We start from the raw sequence: 22,671 nt of genomic DNA, 5'->3' as shown, positions 1-22,671 counted from the left end.
ATAACTATGAGCTAAAGGATTGTATAAAGTTATTCATCATAATAGAACAATACACATACCAGCATGAGGAGAGGCTGAAAAAGTTGTCAAAAAAGATATATTTTTAGATCAATAAAAGTTAATGAAAGCTAATAAAGGGAAGAACGAAAAAGATGGTCATCACTTTTTGAGAAGAATGCAAAAGGCACTATATTAATGCAAAAAGAAAAAAACGGAAATGGAAAAATAGAAAAAGAAAAAAGGTAACGTTGGCATTTGCCTGAAATAGTTAAAACAAGAAATATCGGTTCATAGACAACAACGCGGAAGACAAAGGCGCGCGCCGACAACTGAGCGCAAGACGGAGGCGCGCACCGAAGAAAATTACTGTTTTTAGGGGCTCCGACGGGGGGTTTTGTTGGGGAGCACCCCCAGTTTACTTACTACAAATCGCGCCGGCATTGTGGGGGATTTGGGGGGGTTGTAACCCCCACATTTTACTGTAAACTTAACTTTTTCCCTAAAAATGGGGAAAAAGTGAAGTTTTCAGTAAAATTTGGAGGGTTACAACCCCCCAAATCCCCCACAATGCGGCGCGATTTGTATTAAGTAAAGTGGGGGGGGGTTCCCCCCAACGCCCCCCCCCCCCGTCAGAGCCCAAAAAACAGTAATTTTCTTCGGCGCGCGCCTCCGCGCTGCGCTCAATTGTCTGCTCGCGCCTTTGTCCCGGCACACTTTTGACCTGACACCGAAATATCTTAAGGGCAGCTTCTGTAAAAAAAAAAAATGCTAAGCAGTGAAAACAGTAAGAAGGCATCAAATAATGGATGTTTAATTTACATATTAGATCATGGTGCAAATATGATGCCTATCATTGATTAATTAGTGAAATTAGAAAATTTGTATACCGTAATATGAGATGATGGAAAAGTAATAACATGAATGTATGAAATATGGCTGGGTATATGGAAGATTGGCCAAATAAGCTTATATGAACACCGTAAAATCTATATCAGTGTTCAGGCCATGGGGGATGAGACATTGAAATTCAAAGATCATTCTTTGCTCTTCTTGTATTAAAATATTATCTATATCCCCATCTCTTGCACTCTGTTTCATTTTCTTTAGCACAAAATTTGGTGTCAGGTCAAAAGCGCGCCGGGACAAAGGCGCGCCCAGACAATTGAGCGCAGCGCGGAGGCGCGCGTCGCTCAAAATTACTGTTTTTAGGGCTCTGACGAAGGGAGGGGTGGGGGGGAACTACCCCTACCTTACTTAATAGACATCGCGCCGTGTTGTGGGGGCGTTGTGGGGGGTTTGAGGGGTTGTAACCCCCCACATTTTACTGAAAACTTCACTTTTTCCCTGTTTTTAGGGAAAAAGTTAAGTTTACAGTAAAATGTGGAGGGTTACAACCCCCCATAACGCCGGCACGATGTCTATTAAATAAAGTGGGGGGGTTCCACAACAAAAACCCCCGTCAGAGCCCCTAAAAAGTAATTTTGAGCGGCGTGCACCTCCGCGCTGCGCTCAATTGTCCGGGCGAGCCTTTGTCTTTCGCGCCGTTGTCTATGAACCCAAAATTTTTTAGATCATTTACAGTATGGCCAGTAGCATTTCAGTGTACCACCAGTGGTACAGACATGATTCCTCCATTGATACAAATGCGGTGTTCCACGATCCTTGTTTTTATCATACATTTCGTTTTGCCAAAATAGACCTTCTTGCATGGACATTGTATTAAATATATGACATAGGTGGATTTGCAATCCAATTGTGCCGAATTTTAAATTCACATCCAGTTCTATGATGAGTGAAAGTCGATGATCACTGCAGTTTCCACAGGCACGATGCCCAGCATATACCTGTGTATCATCAGATCTAAGAGGTGGTAAAAAAGATGCTACCAATTTTTCTTTTATATTTCTATTTCTCAAGAATGCAGTGACTGGTTGTCTATTTTTAAAGCAGGAATGTTTCTCTAAAATATGCCAGTGTTTAAGAATGATCTTATGCACATCTCAAGCCATGTAAGAATATTGCAAAGTACATACTAATTCAGGAGGGCATCTCCTTGCTCAATTTTGTAGTAATGATGTTAGCTTTCAGAGAACCATCCTGGAGGCACCCACCTGGATACCTACGGTTTTTGAATCTCTTGGCTAGATGTCTTGATTGTTCTTTAAAGTTATCTTCATCTGTACATATATGCTTTGTACATATAAACTGACTCTAAATGGTAGATTTTTCTTTAAGATACGTGGATGGTAGCTACTAAAATCCAAAAAGGAATTTGTCTGTGGGTTTCCTATAACCACTATACCACACTCTCCTTCTCAAACCCAAAAATGCTGATGTGAATAAAGAAATGTGGTTCAAATGAATCCTATTCAAAAAACAAAGTCATAAAATATGAAAGGTCAACACCCCCCCCCCTCCCCCGTAAAATGAAAGAAAAGAAAAATACTTCTGAAACAGTTGGTCTCGGTCTGCCTCTCACATGTATAACCTTAAAGGGCAAACAAACAAGAGAACTACATGGAAATAAAAGTCACCTAGTGATGGTAATGCTAGGGGGCAGGACATAAAGGACATCGTGAATCCAGGCTCAAAGGTATCTCCTTCAAATGCTGGCTTCCTTCACCTCCGGGACCTTCTTCATTTCCTATTCTAGGATGATCTTGTCAGGGTGGGCAGGAGCCAGAGTGCAATAAAATGGCTGCCTACACCACTCATGAGCCAGGAAGCATCTGATCTGTATAAAGAGAACAGCCAAATGCAATGTGATAAGAATATTGTAAGAGTCTCATATGGTCTATTTCCTAAACTTAAAAAAACAGGATCTCTTTCTTACCTTCTGGCGCTTTCCTGAACCGCAGGAATGTCCACCCTTTTATCCTGTCCTCTTCACTGCAGCCCTCATGGTCTTCCTGACTCCCTGAGAATCTGCTGCCTCCCTCCTCCAACCCTGCGGCTGGAGCTTGATGAGCCACAGTGATGTCTCTTTTGCCCTCAGTAGGCACTATCCTTCTCTTTCTAAATATGCAGCAACGTCTACCCATCTTGCTTTGCAGAAATCTGTTCAGCAACTAAAAGCAGCCTCTGCCACTCAGCCAGTGGCCCACCAACCCCACTGATGATGTCATTGTGAAAGTCCCTAATGTCATGTTGCCTTATTTACCGTTTATTGCCGGCACCTTTTCTTGAGATATGTGTGTGTGTGGGCGGGGGGGGGGAGGTTGGGATATTTAGGAGATGGAAATGACATTGCCTCCCAATTGGGAGGGTATTTTAAACTTGCAGTGATGCAGGTTGGAGGCACATGCCTTTTTTGCCTCTGCATCCATGCAAAGAATCACTCTTTCCCTTCATTCATCTCCATCAGACATAACTGTTTATGTTGCCTTTGAGTACATGTAATTATCCATTCTGAAAATAACAGCTGTTGTATCCAGTAACTACTAAAAGCAGCCCCCTCCTTGCTCCAAAAGGGTGCTGAGACCCAGATGATGTCACCATGCTAACCCCTCCCACCCAGCTATTGATGATGTCATCTTGCCACTCCCTGGTGTTATGCTTCTTGATTTACCTTTTCTGGAGATATGCTTTTCATTTATCTTTTCTGAAAGCTGCATTGGAATAATAGAGTGGTGAAGGTAGGGGGAAAAGATTTCTAGCAACATCGCAGGTGTTTTGGGGAGGTACAGGATTAGGCTGACAGACAACCACGGCGGGTTCTTGATGTTCTCTCCCCAGCGATGGTATAGCCAGAGCAGGAATAAAGCATTAGCAAACGAGGCACATGCCTCGGGACCAAAAATTTAGGGGGGGGGGGCCTTATCAGATGTGCTCAGGAATCAGGAGGCTAGGATTGCCAGCTCGAAGGAATTTTTTCAGAATTCTAAAAAGTTGTAAATTATCCGTCTCAAATCCAGAAGGATGGCTAAGTGTTTGGGGTGGGGGCACTGTCTGAAGAAGAATTTGAGTAAGGGGCTGCACTAGAACAGAAAACTAGAAAGTGCATGCATTTATGTTTCTCTGTCTCTGGAGAGGACTGTCTCATATAAAGCTTCCCTTTGAAAATTTTAAGAATGGTTTTGGTAAATAATCAACCTGAAAAGACTGATCTAAACAATGTTTTATAAATGTACATGGATTGCTCCATGCTGCTGCTCTACAAATGTCAGCTAAAAAAACATTCCTTAAGAAAGCAAGAGAAAAGCTTTTGATCTCAATTCATGGACTCAGAAGAATGAGTGTTATAACAGAATGAAATACAGTCCGTCAACCAGTTTGACATTGTTCTTTTTGAAACTGGTTTCCCTAATGTTATTGCACCAAATGATAGAAACAATTGAGATGGGCGATTTGTTATTGATGTTCTGCAGAGATAGGCTCGTAGAATGTTGCCACAGTCTAGCACAGTGGTAGGGAACTCCGGTCCTCAAGAGCCGTATTCCAGTCGGGTTTTCAGGATTTCCCCAATGAATATGCTTGAAATCTATTTGCATGCACTGCTTTCACTGCATATTCATTGGGGAAATCCTGAAAACAGCTCTCGAGGACCGGAGTTCCCTACCCTTGGTCTAGCATATGAGGAATAGATGTGTTATCAAAAAAGGTAGGTAACACAACCAGTTGATTAATGTGAAAAGAAGAAATAACCTTTAGAAGAAATTTCGGATGGGTCCTTAGTAATACTTTGTCTGGAAAGAATTGAAAGTATGGATGGTAGTATACTAGAGCTTGAAGCTGACTTATTCTTCGAGCTGAAGTTATGGCAATCAAAAATAAGGTTTTCCAAGTTAAGTATTTTAGATCCATGTTATCTAAATCGACGAAGGGAGGTTTAGATAAGGATGTTAAGATTAAATTGGTTGATTTTTCAGAAGTTCCTTCAGGGTACTGGGAACTAGGACGATCGGATATTTGATCATGTAAAGATGCTATCGCACTAAGGTGAGCTCTTATTGATGAAACTGAGAGACCATATTTCGAAAGATGGAGCAGATACTGAAGTACAATTGAAATTGGACAAGTGAAAAACGTTGCCACTTGTAAGCATAAGCTCTTCGTGTGGACAATTTTCTTGAGTGAAGTAGAATCTCTTCGACCTCTGGCGAGAGATTTAAATTGGCAACCTCCAAGCCATCAATGAAAGGGAACGGAGGTTTGGATGTAATGTTCCTGAATGTTGGGATACAAGATCCGGATGGAGCGATAGATGAATAGGCAGTCTGATCTGTAGTTGAAGTAGAGTTGAAAACCATGGCTAACGTGGTAATGCGGTGCTACTATAATGCATCTTCAATGATCCTGACAAATTTTGAGTAGTATCTTGTCTATGAGAGGAAGTGGAGGGAATGCATAAAGAAGGTGATTCAACCATGAGAGAGCGAATGCATCGCTCACTAGATTTTCAGTAGATTAAATTTTTTTAGCAGAACCGTAGACATTTCTTGTTGTCTGGAGATGCAAAGAGATCAATTTATGGCATTCTGAATGTCCGGGGTATCATTCCAGTGTTCCTCCAGTGGTGCAGACATGACTCCTGTATTGATACAACTGCGGTGTTCCATGATCCTTGTTCTTATCATACGTTTCGTTTTGCCAATATAGACCTTGCATGGACATTGTATTAGATATATGACATAGGTGGATTTGCAATCCGAATTGTGCCGAATTTTAAATTCATGTCCAGTTCTAAGATGAGTGAAACAGTCGATGATCATTGTGTGCTGGCACGCACTGAAGTTTCCACAGGCACGATGCTCAGCATATACTTGTGTATCATCAGATCTAAGAGGTGCTAAAAAAGATGGTACCAATTTTTCTTTTAAATTTCTATTTCTCAAGAATGCAGTGACCGGTTGTCTATTTTTAAAGCAGGGATGTTTCTCTAAAATATGCCAGTGTTTAAGAATTATCTTATGCACATCTCAAGCCATGTAAGAGTATTGCAAAGTGCATACTAATTCAGGAGGGCATCTCCTTGCTCAATTTTGTAGTAATGATGTTCTGTCAAAGAAGTTAGCTTTCAGAGAACCATCCTGGAGGCACCCACCTGGATACCTACGATTTTTGAATCTCTTGACTAGATATCTTGATTGTTCTTTAAAATCATCTTTATCTGTACATATATGCTTTGTACATATAAACTGACTCTAAATGGTAGATTTTTCTTTAAGGAACGTGGATGGTAGCTACTAAAATCCAAAAAGGAATTTCTGTCTGTGGGTTTCCTATAACCACTATACTACACTCTCCTCAAACCCAAAAATGCTGACGTGAATAAAACAAAGCCAAAAAATATGAAAGGTCAACCCCCCCAAAAAAAATAAAAAAAACCCGTAAAATGAAAGAAAAGAAAAATACTTCTGAAACAGTTGGTCCCAGTCTGCCATCACATGTATAACCTTTAAGGGCAAACAAACAAGAGAACTACATGGAAATAAAAGTCACCTAGTGATGGTAATGCTAGGGGGGCAGGACATAAAGGACATCGTGAATCCAGGCTCAACGGTATCTCCTTCAAATGCTGGCTTCCATCACCTCCAGGACCTTCTTCATTTCCTGTTCTTCTAGGATGATCTTGTCAGGATGGGCAGAAGCCAAAGTGCAATGAAATGGCTGCCCACACCACTCATGAGCCAGGAAGCACTTGATCTGTATAAAGAGAACAGCCAAATGCAATGTGAGAACAAGAATATTGTAAGAGCCTCATATGGTCTATTTCCTAAACTTAAAAAAACAGAATCTCTTTCTTACTTTCTGGCGCTTTCCTGAACCACAGGAAAGCTTAATATTTTCCGCTCTCTCTTCGGTGTCTATTCTATTATAAATCTTATTGGTGAGTTCAGATTTACTGTGTGTGGAAGGGACGGTCGGGGCAAAATCCGCCGAACCTTGAAGCTGAGAAGTGGAGGGCTCATATTGGAGATTTTCTAAGAGCAGTTTTAGCTTTATCTCCCTCGCCTTATGGGATCTTTTAGTCAGGCTGGCACAGTGTTGCCTGGAGTCAGAATCGTGCTTAGAGCCCAAGCACTTTAGACAAATTTCATGGTTGTCCGTAACTGACATTTTTGCTACACAAGCGGCTCAGGTTTTAAAACCCGGTTTCTTTTCCATCGCTGCAATTAAGTAAATAAAGATTGTGGCAAATTACAGAAGTTAAAACAAATGAACTAAATAAACACTAGTTAAGTAGACAAGGGCTCATTGGCATCTGACCGCTGCGGCGGTTAAAAAAATAACTGAAGAGATTCTATTGTGATTCTGTTACTATTGGATACGTTAGGGTAGGGAACTAGTACACGAGCTCAGAACCTTTTAAAGGTCAACCTGAGCACTTTGACAAGGTCCGAATCGGCAACGTCAGCTTGTGATGTCACCCACATGTGTGGCTGTTGCGATCCTGCTTGTCCATGGAGAAAATATTTTCTCAGTACTCTCAGGAAGAGGCTGATCTGTATAAAGAAAAGAGACAAATGCAATGTGATAATAAAGAGATTATTAGTACATTCTAAGAGCCTCAAAAAGTCTATTTCTTACCTACTGGTGCTTTCCAAACCCACAGGAATGGCCTCCTGTCCAGGTCCTCTAGGCCTATGCCTGATACTGTCCTCTTCTGAAGATGTTCATTGCAGTTCTGATGGTCATGAACGGTGCTGACTTCCTGCTGATGTCATAATGTTAGTTCCTTCCCCTTGGCCAGCCCCTCCCACTTGGCCAAACATTCCACCCACCTCTCCAGTTCCTCTAAGCCAGTGGTCTCAAACACGCGGCCCGGGGGCCACATGTGGCCCGCCAGGTACTATTTTGAGGCCCTCGGTATGTTTATCATGATCACAAAAGTAAAATAAAGCAAGTTCTTGATTATATGTCTCTTTAGCTATAAATTACAATATTATTATTAAGACTTAGCCAAAAGGAAAGATTTGTAAACTATAAAGAGTTTTATGTCATGCAAAATTGTCATTTCTTTAATAAGATATTAACTATTTTTTCTGAGGCCCTCCAAGTACCTAGAAACCCAAAATGTGGCCCTGCAAAGGGTTTGAGTTTGAGACCACTGCTCTAAGCCCATACTTGCTACTGTCCTGTCCTCTTCACTGCAGCTGTCATGGTCCTTCTGAATCCCAGAGCTGCCGCATCCCTTCACCCCGGTGGCAGAGCCTCAGGATCATCTGCAGTGACTTCTTTTATATATACCTTTTCCTCAGTGACAGACTACCTCATTTTTCCTCCTTTTCCCTTTTCCTTAAAAAGGTGAACAACAGCTTTTGTTAAAGTGTGGCATCAGAGAAATTTGATCAGCAACTAAGAGCAGTTCCCCTTCCTGAAGGGTGCTGACATCTGCTGATGTCACAATGCTAGCCTCTACCTCTCAGTCAGTGATTATGTCATTGTGCTGGTCGCTTTTGCCATGCTCTAATTTACCCTTTCCTGCCTGCACTTTTTCTGGATATGTTTTTTTTTTAAATATATTTTCTGAAAGCAGTGTTGGAAGAGGCGTAGCTGCAATTGAGCAAACCTAGGGCACCCAGTGATAGAAACTTCCTGGGTGCCGATGAAAGACCGAATGGGAATACAGTACTCAATATTGGTAATAGTTGTTATTTAATACAAAGCGGAGATAGTTCCTGTGAATAGGATGTGTTGGAATATCAAGGTATGCATTCTGCAGATCTATCAAAGTGAGCCAGCAGTCTTGTTCCAACAGGGGTATGATGGTGGAGATGAAGATCATTCAAAATTTTTCCTTTTTGACATATTTCTTGAGCATTTTGAGGTCTAAGATAGAACGCTGACCACTACTCTTCTTTGAAATGAGGAAATTCTTTGAATAGAAACTAGGAATAAAACCTGGAATAAAAACCCTGGCCCCACTGAAGTTCTGGAACCGGTTCCACTGCCTGGATGTCCAGCAGTCGAGACAACTCTTGTTGTAATGGAAGCAAGTGAGTTGGTTGAATGACCTGATGCGATGGTAGGCACCATGGAGGGGAAGCTTTAAAACGTATCCGGTATCCATTCTGTATGATGCGAAGAACCCACGTGTCTGTGGTAATACCCTGCCAGGCATTGAGGAAATACCGCAACCGGCCTCCTACTGGGATAGCTGGAAGTGGAGGGTTGTCAAAATGATTGCTGAGGCTTCTGTCCAGCAGGCTGAGAAGGTTTTTGATATCTTCGGTCCATTGGAGTCCTGGCTGAATATTGTTGTTTGAAAGGGCAAAATTGTTTCTGAGGATAATAAGAAGAATATGGCAGAAGAATATGGCTTCTTGGGGTTGAAATTTCTCTGATAAGACTGCTGTTTCTTAAAGGACTGTTTGGAGTGATGAGCTGTGTCCTCTTCCAGAGCATCCAAGGTGGTACAATCTTCCTTAAGGCCCACAATGAGGTCTTTAACTTTGTCCCCAAACAAGCTGTCACCCAGGCAAAGAGCATCTGTTACCTTAGCATGGACGTCCACTCTCAATTTGGAGCATTGTAACCAGGCCAGCCTCCTGGTACATATACCTGTAGCTAATCCCCTCATAACGGTGTCGAATGCATCATCCGCTGCTCTGATTAGATTCATGGAGCATTCCTCAAAGTTGGACAGAATAGAGTTAAATGCCTCCTGAGTGGGCACCGGTGAGGTTTCAACCAATATCCTCATATCCTCCATATTAGCGTACAAATATTGGGTATAGAAAAACTGATATGCTGCAATTTTACCAGCTAGCATGGAGTTTTGATATGATCTCTTCCCCATGCCCTCCATGATTCTCATGTCACGGACCGGAGGAGTAGAGGCAAAATCCTTGAAGGATTTGGACTTCCTTAAAGTTGAGCGGACTACCAATGACTGATGAGGTAATTGTGACTTACTTCAAAGCCTGCTATGTCTTGTACTTTGTATTTGTGCTCCAAACTACATTTAGTTACCCTGGACGTGTATGGAGTGTTCCATATGGACTTCTGAGGTTCAGCCAAATTCTCATGAAGTGATAACGACACCACTTCCTTTGGGATGTTTAGATATTTTAGTACTTTAAGCCGCTTCTCTCTGGGATCAGGTTGAGCTGTGGTGGCTAACTGTAATGAAGTCGCCATTTTAGATAGGAAACGTGGATATGACGTGTCTTCCGGGGGCGATGCCCTATCCCGCTCAGATGGTGTAGGTTCCTGAACAAGAGATGATAGTAGTGGATCTGCCTGAATATCAGATGATGGAGCATGGGAGGATGACGCATACGATGAATGGACCGCTGCCTCCATGGAAGATGTTGTGGAGATAAAATCAGAGCGCTGGAAATCCGATGGCTGGACCAGTTGAGGAGAGGTGAGCTGACTCCCTTGTCCTACAGGATGAGAGGAGAGGAGAGGCAGAAAGCATTTGTTGCTGCCAAAATTGCTGAAATAGCTGGAAAAGAACATGAGAGCCTGAAGCACTAGATTGAGATCCTAGACAGGGGGCTGGATAGGAGAATGGAGATGTAAAAGTCCTTTGAAGTATTGTTTGACCAAAGGACGTTGCACCAGAGATATATCGTCCACTGGGTCATAAAAGAATGAGCGCCACCAAATTAGTGTGGATTGAGTTGTATGCCAATCCGTTGGCTTGCAAAGTGGTAAGATAGTGCAGTACCTGCGCTATGGGTGCTGAGATAGGGTGAACATGATGTGTAGAGCACCAGTGATGAAACCGCTTCCACTTTGCTGCATAGGAACACTGAGTTGAGTCTGCTCTAGAAGCCATGAGAATGCAAAGGACTTCTGGAGGAAGAGCGAAATCATCAGTTAGTGAGGACTGAGAAGCCATGCTGTCAAATTGAGAGATTGGAGGTTTGGGTGAAGCATGAGAAGGTCTGGGTACTTTGGAAGAAACCATGGGGACTGAGACACCCTGTTGAGAAGTACTGGGAACCACGCTTACCTGGGCCAATACGGTGTGATGAGGATCATGGAGGCATTATCTGAGATCGCCTTCTGAATGACCTTTCCTAGCAGAGGAATAGGAGGAAATGCATAGAAGAGGTGGTTGGACCAGCGGAATTGAAATGCATCCTCTGCCAGACAGTGCCGTTCTCCGTACCTGGAGCAAAATTTGTGACACTTGGTGTTCATCTGGGACGCAAAGAGATCTATCTGAGGAGTTCCCCACTTGGCGAATATCTCTTGCATAACTGTGTTCTGAAGCGACCATTCGTGAGGGCTGAGTTGTCTGCTGAGCCTGTAGGCGAGCATGTTGTCCTTGCCCGGAAGGTAAACTGCTTGCAATGTGGAGTGAAGCTGTATGGCCAGGTTCCATATGGCCACCGCTTCCTGGGACAAATGATGAGATCCCATGCCTTCTTGTTTGTTCACATAGAACATGGCCACTTGATTTTCTGTGCAAATTCTGATGATGTGGTTGTGCGGGTGGTGTTGGAACACCTGCAGTGCTAGATGTATGGCGTGCAGTTCCAGGAAATTGATACTGTGCCTTGTAAGCGCCGGGGACCATGTGCCCTGTGTGGACCAGGAAAGAAAATGAGCCTCCCAATCCTTTTTGGATGCATCCATTGTGATGGTGATGGTAGGTTGAGGGGAATGAAATGGAAGTCTGTGAGACAGATAATCCATGTGAAGCCACCATTGCAAGTCTTGTAGCACTTGGTGCGTCAACAGCAACTTTTTGGAAAGTGATTGAAAAAATTGGTTCCAATTTGCCTTGAGAAACCATTGAATCGGTCTCATCTTGAGACAAGCGAATTGTAGAACTTGCACCGTTGCTGCCATGTGACCCAGCAAAGTGATCATGTCTCTGGCCGTTACCCACAGTCCTGGTACCAGCCAATCATCTGGTGTTGAAGTGTTTGAGCCCGCATAGGTGGTAGGAAGACTGCCTGTTGCATCTTGAAAATTGCTCCGATGAACTGCAGCGTCTGAGACGGAGTGAGGTGAGACTTTGGAAAATTGAGCAGAAACCCCAAACGGAGAAGGTTGATGGTCTGACTCAATGCATGGCAGGTGAGGCTGGGTGTTGAAGTGGAAATGAGCCAATCGTCTAGATAAGGGAAGATTGACAGCCCCTGTTTGCGAAGATGTGCTACTATGGGGCTAACACTTTTCAGGAAGTCCCGTGGAGCTGACGAAAGGCCAAAAGGAAGAACTTTGTATTGATAGTAGCGGTTCAGAAATACAAAGCGGAGATATTTCCTGTAGGATTGGTGAATGGAAATATGAAGATACGCATCCTGAAGGTCTATGGATGTGAGCCAAGCTTCGTCTTGGAGCAATGGGGTGATGGAGGATACCGTGAGCATTCGGAACTTCTCCCTCAAAATATACTTGTTCAGATTCTGAAGATCTAAAATCAGACGAACTCCTCCTATCTTCTTTGGGATAAGGAAATACCTGGAGTAAAATCCTGGCCCCACTGAAGTTCCGGAACCGGTTCCACTCCCTGGATGTCCAGCAGCTGAGACAACTCTTGTTGTAATGGAAGCAAGTGAGTTGGTTGAATGACCTGATGTGATGGTGGGCACCAAGGAGGAAAAGTTTGAAAACGTAGCCAGTATCCATTCTGTATGATGCAAAGAACCCAAGTGTCTGGGGTAATGCCCTGCCAGGCATTAAAGAAGAACCACAACCGGCCTCCTACTGGGATAGTTGGAAGTGGACAGTTTTCAAAATGATTGCTGGAGCTTCTGGCAGCAGGTTGGGAAGGCTTCTGGGATCTTCAGTCCCTTGGAGCCCTGGCTGAATATTGTTGTTTAAATGGTCAAAATTGTTTCTGTGGATAGTAAGGATACTGCCTGGCAGAGGAATATGGTTTCTTGGTATTAAAATTTCTCTGCGTGTGATAAGACTGCTGTTTCTTAAATGGTTGCTTGGAGTGATGAGCAGTGTCCTCCTCCAGAGCATCCAGGGTGATGCAATCGTCTTTAAGGCCCTCAATGAGGTCTTTGACTTTATCTCCAAACAAGCTGTCACCCAGGCAAGGAGCATCTGCTATCTTAGCATGTACATCTACTCCAAATTTGGAACATTGCAACCAGGACAGCCTCCTAGTGCAGATGCCCGTAGCTGCTCCCCTCATAGCTGTATCGAATGCATCATCAGCCGCCCTGATTAGATTCATGGAGCAACCTTACTGGTGCCTCCTGAGTGGGCACCAGTAAGGTTTCAACTAGTTTCCTCATGTCCTCCATATTGGCATACAGGTATTGGGTATAGAAAAATTGATTAACCGCAATCTTCCCCGATAGAATGGAGTTTTGATATGACCTCTTCCCCATGCCCTCCATGATCCTCATGTCCCATACTGGGGGAGTAGAGGCAAAATCCTTAGGGGATTTGGACTTTCTTAAAGCTGAGCGGACCACTAATGACTGATGTGGTAACTGGATCTTACCAAATCCCGCTACATCTTGTACTTTGTATTTATGCTCCAGACTACGTTTGGTCACCCTTGACGTGTATGGAGTGCTCCATATAGACGTCTGGGCCTCTGCCAAGTCCTCATGAAGTGGTGATGACATTACCTCCTTTGTATGTTGTCACCAGCCGTCTCAGGACAATGGGCCCTGAGCGACTGGGACAAGAAAAACTCTTGTGGGCTGCTGCGGGCAGCACAAGGATAAGAAAGGAAAAGAAATACTGCCACACCAGGTAAGCAAGATTTCTGGACAAACAAAACTTGGAATTTATTCTTTCATTCAAAATAAACATAAAGCTTGTCAGGATGTTTCTGCGTGCAAGGATAGTCCCAAGAAATCAATAAACAAAAATATATCAGCAAACAGTCTCAAAGTAGATTCGGTTCAAATATGGTTCTCAACTCCAATAAGCACAAGGCTTTCTCAAAACTGGGCTGTTCCCACAGTCAATACTCAGTTCATACATTTGAAAAAAAACAAAAAAAAACCTCCCAAAAACACAAACAGTCTTTAGGGCTGAACACTGCTGCCTTAGTCAGAGCTACGGCTATGACTACACCAGCAGCTGGCGTGCTGGTCAGGCAGTGTGCTCCAAGTGGTGACAAACTGTCAAAATAGGCCCACTGTCCCACCACTGAATATGCGGGGCAAACCCCACTGCCTGGGATTGCAACAGTCCTTCTCTTTCACAAAGAGAAACAGCAAATTGAAAAAACAAAACTAGCTAAGTCTTTTCAGTTCTCATGAGCTTCTCCGCTCTTCAGCTTCCACAGGATTGACATAAAACTTGGAAGTAACTTAAACAGCAAGGCATCAGCTTCTCACTCAGGTAGTACAAGCTGCTTGCTTTTCATGCAACAAACTTCCATTGGAAGGACTTCACTCAAAGGCTTAGCAATTGGCTCCGGGTCTAGCTCCATATCATGAGGCTCTTCAATCATACAGAAAGGGGCTTCCTCTCCAGCCTCTGTAAGCTCCATGCATTCTGGCAGTGGACCGTTATCAAGAGCTCCCAGCCCTGAGCGCTGCTGCCTGTCCTTCCCCTGTCTTTCCTCCTTCTGACTCTCTAGTAGCTTAGTCCGGTGAGCAAGCAGTCTGCAGTCCCGCCCCCAACCCTCAGGTGAAAAAGATTTCCTGTGAGCATCCTTAGGAATGTGAGGGGGATGGGCAACCTGCACCTCTGCTCTCTGACTCCCTCTAGAGTTCAAGGAAAAAAAGTCACCTGGTTCAGAATGAGGTTTAAATGGATCAGTAGAGGAAGGGTTTGCTTTTAAACTATGCACTGCTCTGGGGACACTCCTAGCAGGCATAGGCTGCATACCACAATGTTTAGACATTTGAGCACTTTAAGCCACTTCTTTCTGGGATTAGGTTGAGCTGTTGTAGCTAATTGTAATGAAGCCGCCATTTTAGAGAAGAAACGGGGATATGACGTGTCCTCTGGGGATCTGCCTGAGCATCAGGCGATGGAGAACGGGAGGATGCGTATGACGAATAGACCGCTGCCTCCATGGAAGATGTAGTGGAGATAGAGTCAGATCGCCGGTATTCCGATGGTTGGACTAACTGAGAAGGAGAGGTGAACTGGCTCCCTTGTCCTGTAGGTTGAGAGGAAGAAAGCATTTTCTGCTGCCAAAACTGCTGGAACAGTTGTAAAAGAGCCGACTGCATGGCAGTCCGTGGCTGGTACAGGAGCAGGAGATGAGTGATTAGAGCTCCCCTGAGACCCCCAAGGGGGAGAAGGATGAACTAGAGGAGGAAATCATGTGTTTAGATTTCCTCCTAGCCTTCCTCGGATTGGCTGAAGCTGCATTTACTGATCTCTTACAGTCAGAAGGCCGCTGTTCTCTACTATGCCGGTCTGGGGAAATGGAGGCCAGTGTTAGGGTGGGAAGCTCTGTGCTGACGGCCTGAACGTTTTGGTGCCGAAGACGGGACCGAAGTTGAATGATCCTGCACACACGGAGCCGTTGCAGACGGCTCCAACTCTATGGAGCGCGCTCCTGCGTGTGACGTCATCGGCACCGACGCTGCACACGCAGGAGACACTGCTGCTCGTGCCGTCTTTTTCCAGTTCAAGAATTTTTATTAAGTATTTTAAAGGATACAAGAATCATTTAAAGTACATAGAAACAAAATAAAGCTTTCTGTATATAAAATATATAAATCTATGTTTAACTGTATAGGAGCAAAGGCTCCAATTATTAAAAATGTATGTAAGGGATATATAAGATAAAGATGAGAGAGAGCAGTAAAGAAAAAGGAAAGAAAAATGAAAGAGAGAAGAGAGGAGAAGAAAAGGATAACAGGAGTGTCTAAGAAGATGAGCGTACATAGGAATCTAAGAATGACCATGGAGATTTGTTGTATTTCAAGTTCATGCAGGTTCGGAATGTAACTCTCTTCTCATATGCGTAGGATTCAAATCTATGATACATACTCAGAGAGTTCCACCAAAAGGTATAATCTAATAGCGAGGGTGATTTCCAATTTTTTAGAATGTGCATGAGGGCAGTCACCAACATGGTATCAATGAGTTTAGGTGGACAATTTGATTGTGTGAAACATGGGTGTTGAGAGCGAAGGATTACAATGTCTATAGAGATTTCTTCTGAGCAGTTAGTAATAGATTGTATGGTGTTCCAGACGTAGGTCCAAAAAGAGCGGACTAGAGTACAATGAAATAACATATGATCAAGAGTTCCTTCCTCTTTCAAACAGTTCCAGCAAACAGAGTCTTGCTTTAAGTTAGCTTTCCACATGCGAAGTGGGGTCCATATTGCCTGCCACATAAGAAAGTACATTGATTGCTCGTGCCGTCTTTTTAAGCACAAGCTTCGGCACCTTAAGAGCCGACCCCAGTAGTTCATCTGCCCCTTGCTGACAGGCGGAGGGAAGAACTGAAACCACTTTGGGAAGCCAAGAAATTTCTTTTAGTTTCAGCGTTCTGATTTTTAAGGACCTCTTATTCAGTTTTGCGCAGTGTGGGCAAGAATGGGTCATAGGATGAGGCCCAAGACATCTGATGCAGGCTGAATGCTGGTCAGTGATCGACATCTTCTGGGCGCAGGTAGAACAGTGCTTAAATCCTGGTTTAATTTTGTCGGGCATTTTGAAAAGCAGTGCCGCAAAGTCAAATTCTTTAAATAAAACAATGTTGAAATCGTATGATTCGAGTCGGATGAATTAAAAGTTGTAGCGAAGTATGATATAAGGCTGACACTAAGGACTACCGTTACACTCGATCGCGGAAACTTTTAAAACTAAAGGGTGACAGTTGGGGACTTGTATATTATATATGTACAGTGGATACATTCGGGCGAGAGGGATGGCACATGCGCAAAGCTTTTAAGCATTGCAGCTTGTTGACTACCGGGTCAGCTGCATCATGGTGACGTCACCAACTTGGGTGGCTGGAAGGTCTCTGTCCAGGGAGAACGCTCTGTCCTGTTCAGAAGGTGTAAGTTCCTGTGTAAGAGAAGACAGCAATGGATCCACCTATGCATCTGGTGACGGAGAACGATAGGATGCATAGGAAGAGTGGACAGCTCCATGGAGGAGGTAGTGGAAATGGAGTCAGAATGTTGATACGTAGACTGGTCCAGCGGAGGAGGTATAATCGGCTGGAACCCCTGCCCAGAGGTGGAGAAGCTGAAAACATCTGCTGCTGCCAGAATTGTTGAAATAATTGTATTATGGCAGGTTGCAGAGGAGAGGAGGTTCCTGCTCAGGTGCGATAAAAGCAACAGGGATAGATTGCACAGAGACCCCAGAGGAGGAGGAAGAGCTGGAAGAAGAAATTACATGTTTTGCTTTCCTTTTAGCCTTTCTGGGTGTGCTGACTGAAGGACTTACGGACCTCTTATGTGAGGTTTGCTGACCGGTCTGGGCTGTCATGTATGTCAGGATTGCTGCAGGCTGACATGGAAGCTGCTGAGCTCTCACGTGCCGGCTCAAAGTTGTCGGTGCCGAAGTTAGAGCTGCCTGAGCTCGAGGAGCCAAGAGGGACGGCCCCGATGCTGTGCCCATCTCTCCTGTGTGTGACATCATCGGGCACAATGTCACACACGCTGCTGACGTTGCCTTAGGTGCCGGGTTTTTTTAATAGTAAGTTTTACCACCTTCAACGCCATCCCGAGTGGTTCTCCTGCCCCTTGCTGACTGGCAGAGGGGAGTATAGAAGCCACCTTAGGAAGCTGGGTCATTTCTTTCAATTCTAGCTCCTGGATCTTCAGCAATCTCTTATTCAATCACGCACAGTGGGAGCAAGATTGGATCGCATGCTGGGGACCCAGGCACCGAATACAGGTGTCATGCTGGTCTGCGATGGACATTTTTTGTGTGCAGGCAGCACATCTCTTAAACCCCGGCTTTACCGTGTCAGGCAAGTCGAATATCAGAGAAGCGAAGTCAAATTCTAGTGGAAGAATGAAAGTAATGTTGATGAACGAATTGTAAAGAATGAAAGGTTGAATTAAAAGTTTAGTGAAAAGGGTGACATGACGACTACCGCTAGTCACTCGATCGTAGAAACTTTTTAAAACTGAGGTGTGACAGTTGGGGGGAGTTATTTATGAAAGAGATTTTTTAAAATACTAAAAGGATTCAACAAAATAGAGCAAGAAACATCGTTATTCACATTGTCAAATGTGACACGGACAAGGGGTCATGGACTGAAACTGAGGGACGACAGGCCTAGGACAAATGTCAGGAAGTTCTGTTTCACACAGCGAGTGGTGGACGCTTGGAATGCTCTCCCAGAGGAGTTTGTGATGGAGACCACCATTCGGGGATTCAAAGGCAAGTTGGAGGCACAACTTCTTGCGAATCACATTGAGGGTTACGGGTAAACAAGGTATTCATCAGGGAACACCTAGCTTAGCCTCCGCATGCGCGGGTCGCCGGTCTTGATGGACCTAAGGTCTGATCCGGTGAATGCATTTCTTATGTTCTTACATGTACAGTAGATACATTAGGGCGGGAAGGCTGATGCAATCGCAAAGTTTTTAGTTTTGCAGCTTGTAGACTACCGGGTCGGCTCTGTCACGATGACATCACCACTTGTGTGGCCTTGAAGATCTCTGTCCAGAGAGAACGTTGTTGACCGCTGCGGACTGCGAACTACAACTTCAACTAATAGTACGGGGGAAGGGAACGTGCGCGCATGGCAAGGGGGGAGTGGGAAGAAGCATGGTGGAGAGGAGGAAGGGTGCCTGTGTCCCCCCACCCCTCAACATGACATCCAGGGCAGACCCCCCCCCTTCCCTTACTACGCCATTTCCTCAAGGCTCCTCACCGTCACCACTCCTGTGCTTGCTGGGGAATCGACTGGCAGGAGTATAAAGTTATAGCCATGACATTACTCCTCTCCTAAAGTCACTTCATTGGCTTCCCATCTGTTTCCGAATGCAATTCAAACTCCACTTACTAACCTACAAATGCACTCACTCACTCAAATGCCCCTCGCTGTCTCTCTTCACTTATCTCCCCTAAGAGCTCTCTCCCCCTCCCCCCTCCTCCCCCCGTGAGCTCTGTTCAGCTGGTATCTATGCCCTTCTCTTCAACTGCCAACTCCAGACTGCGCTGTATGCTTGGTACAAGCTGCCCAAATCCCTACAGTGGGCTCCATCTCTGGCAGTGTTCAATGGCTGTTTAAAAGCCCACCTCTTGGAGTGCTTTTGACTCCTAACAACTCTCACCTTGGGTTCTGCATCCCCAACCTTATATGTCATATCTGTCTGTCCAAGTTAAATTGTAAGCTCTTCTGAGTAAGGGACCATCTATAAATGTCAAAAAGTACAAAGCTGCACTATGTAAGTGATAAGTAGTGGGCGATGAATATGATAGAGCTGCCACGTTACCCATTCCTCTTGGCCGATCCTGGATTTCTGCCAACCTCATCCTGGTTGCATTATGGGACCTGAAGTACTGATTGCGATGAATAGAATCATGGACTACAACTACCACAATGCTTTGAGATGTAAGTTGAAACCCAGGATTGGCCAAAGAGTCTCCCTCTTGGAATAGGTAACTTGGCAGCTCTTGCACCCCTCCTGAGGACAGAGAAACAGGATAACCCCCCCCCCCCCCTCAACCACCCGAAAAACAGCCCATGCTGAGCAAGTCATTTGCAGGCCCAGAGGGAAACAGCTCCAGACCAAGCCCCTCCCACAAACCCAGAATGTTCTGAGAGTTCTAACATCCCGTCAGCGATTGGTAGAGGAGGTGGAAGCTAGAGAACACGCCTCTACCCGCCTGTGATTGGCTAAAAGTTTTTAAAGAGACGCTTCCGGATAACTTTCAGTCCCCAGTTCGGATTGGCTACGTTCTCCAGAAAGGGGGTTGGGCAAAGCGATCGCCCGCCGATTGGCGGCCTCGGCAAGACTCCTCCCGATTGTTTCCTAGGCGTTGCTAGGCTGCCTCGGAACGCTGCGCTCTGATTGGCACACGGGCAGGGGGGGGGGCCTGTTTCCGCTGCCGTGACGCCCCGCCCTCTGCACGTGTAGTCGCTTTGTGAGGCAAGAGCCGGCTTTGATGCATAGCCGGAGCGCGGGCGCGGCTGCAGTCAAGAGCGGGAGTCCGATGCGGCGGAGGAAGCGCAAAGCTCCCGGCTTGCACGGCTAAAGAAGGCGCGATCGAGGCGGCGCAGAGCGAGAGCCCCCGAGATGTCTGCAGCCAAGGGAGTAGCCATCGGCATCGACCTGGGCACCACCTATTCCTGCGTTGGGGTCTTCCAGCATGGCAAGGTGGAGATCGTGGCCAACGACCAGGGCAACCGGACCACCCCCAGCTACGTGGCCTTCACTGACACCGAGAGGCTGATCGGAGATGCCGCCAAGAACCAGGTGGCCATGAACCCCCAGAACACCGTCTTTGACGCCAAGAGGCTGATTGGCAGGAAATTCGAGGACCAGGTGGTGCAATCTGACATGAAGCACTGGCCCTTCCGGGTGGTGAGCGAAGGGGGCAAGCCCAAGATGCAGATTGAGTACAAAGGCGAGGTGAAGACCTTCTACCCGGAAGAGATTTCGTCCATGGTGCTGACCAAGATGAAGCAGACGGCCGAGGCTTACCTGGGGCACCCGGTCGCCAATGCTGTCATCACCGTGCCGGCCTATTTCAACGACTCCCAGCGCCAGGCCACCAAAGACGCCGGAACCATAGCCGGGCTGAATGTGCTGAGGATCATCAACGAGCCCACTGCCGCCGCCATTGCCTACGGCCTGGACAAGGAGGGCCGAGGAGAGCGCAACGTCCTCATCTTTGACTTAGGCGGTGGCACCTTTGACGTCTCCGTCTTGACCATCGACGAAGGGGTCTTTGAGGTGAAAGCCACCGCGGGAGACACGCACCTGGGCGGAGAGGACTTTGACAACCGCATGGTGAACCACTTCATAGAGGAATTTAAGAGAAAGTACAAGAAAGATATTAGCCAGAACAAGAGAGCGGTCAGGAGGCTGAGGACAGCCTGTGAGAGAGCCAAGAGAACCCTGTCGTCCAGCACGCAGGCCAGCATTGAAGTTGACTCTCTGTATGAAGGAATTGACTTCTACACCTCCATTACCAGGGCTCGCTTTGAGGAGCTATGCTCTGATCTCTTCAGAGGAACTCTTGAGCCTGTGGAGAAAGCCTTGACAGATACTAAGATGGATAAAGCTCAGATCCATGACATTGTGCTGGTTGGGGGTTCGACTCGCATTCCTAAAATCCAGAAGCTGCTGCAAGATTTCTTCCATGGTCGTGAGTTGAACAAGAGTATTAACCCAGATGAGGCTGTGGCTTATGGTGCAGCTGTGCAGGGAGCCATCCTGATGGGGGACAAGTCTGAAAATGTTCAAGACCTGCTTCTCCTGGATGTGGCTCCATTGTCCCTGGGTTTGGAGACAGCAGGAGGAGTGATGACCACCCTCATCAAACGCAACTCTACCATCCCAACCAAGCAAACTCAGATCTTCACCACCTACTCGGACAACCAGTCGGGTGTCCTAGTCCAGGTGTATGAAGGTGAAAGAGCCATGACCAAAGACAACAACCTGCTGGGCAAGTTTGAGCTGTCTGGAATCCCAGCTGCTCCTCGTGGTGTGCCACAGATTGACGTCACCTTTGACATTGATGCTAATGGCATCCTGAATGTTTCTGCTGTGGACAAGAGCACAGGCAAGCAGAACAAGATCACCATCACCAATGACAAAGGCCGGCTGAGCAAAGAGGAGATTGAGAAGATGGTGAAGGATGCACAGAAGTACAAAGCTGATGATGATGCCCAGAGGGAAAAGATCTCTGCCAAGAACTCCCTGGAATCTTACGCCTTCAACATGAAGGGCACCGTGGAGGATGAGACGCTGAAAGGCAAAATCAGCGAAAATGACGAGAGGAGAATTATGGAAAAATGCAATCAGACCATCTCCTGGTTGGAGAGCAACCAGCTGGCTGAGAAGGAGGAGTATGAGCACCAGCAGAAGGAGCTGGAGAGGGTGTGTAACCCCATCATCACCAAGCTATACCAGGGTCAAGGTGGGATGCCAGGAGGAATGCCAACCAGTTGTGGGGCTCAAGCCCGCAAAGGCACCTCCAGCACTGGCCCCACCATTGAAGAGGTGGACTAAACAAATTGTAATGGACATTAAAGGACTGACTTCCATTATGATAAAATAAAAAAAATAGTACAATTAAACTGATAAATTGGTATTAATATATTTTGTGTGTGGAGCTTGTGCCAGAGAATAAAAGACGTATCTAGTTTAAAATAGAAAGCATGTGTTTTTTTGAGTTTTATTTTTACAGTGTTTGTATATACTTTGATAATGCATTTTTTAAAACATTTGTAGGTTTGTTCTATTGGAATGTTTTTCTACGATGCTTGTCTTTTTTTATTTTGTTTTATTAAACTTTGTTATAAAGCAACGTGTATGTTTTAAATAAAACATTGATAATGGTAACACTGAAAAAAAGTGTGTAGAGACCCAATCGCTTGTTTCAGTTTTACCATTATCATTGAATCTGTATTTGAGCAAGTAGTGTTCCAATAAGTTTTGTATTAAATAAAACATCAACATAGATTATGTGATCTCTGTTTTGTTTTACATCCATAATAATAAAAGGCTAAGCACGCATGTGCTTTTCAAAGATCGTGATTCCTGGTGGCGTGAGGTGTGCTTCTGTGTCACACCTCACGGCGCCTGTGCGAGCTGGAGGCCCGTGTTCCAGAGACTCCTCCCTCCCGCTGCCGCTGCTCTTCAAAGCGGCCTGCTGAGGTTCGCCAGCCGCTGTAGCGAAC

General features: G+C 45.3%; 1 protein-coding gene across 1 annotated transcript; it reads left to right on the top strand.

Annotated features, from left to right (window-relative positions):
* Nucleotides 1-19,820: 19,820 nt before the first annotated feature.
* On the top strand, nucleotides 19,821-22,467 carry LOC117346611 (heat shock 70 kDa protein-like). The gene has a single exon (XM_033916471.1). The coding sequence runs from the start codon at nucleotides 20,060-20,062 to the stop codon at nucleotides 21,998-22,000; it is 1,941 nt and encodes a 646-aa protein (XP_033772362.1). The 5' UTR covers nucleotides 19,821-20,059; the 3' UTR covers nucleotides 22,001-22,467.
* The last annotated feature ends 204 nt before the right edge of the window (nucleotides 22,468-22,671 follow it).

The sequence above is a fragment of the Geotrypetes seraphini genome, chromosome 12 (assembly GCF_902459505.1).
Source record: "Geotrypetes seraphini chromosome 12, aGeoSer1.1, whole genome shotgun sequence".
NCBI classification, from domain to species: Eukaryota; Metazoa; Chordata; class Amphibia; order Gymnophiona; family Dermophiidae; genus Geotrypetes; species Geotrypetes seraphini.
This window is presented reverse-complemented; position numbering and strand designations above follow the sequence as displayed.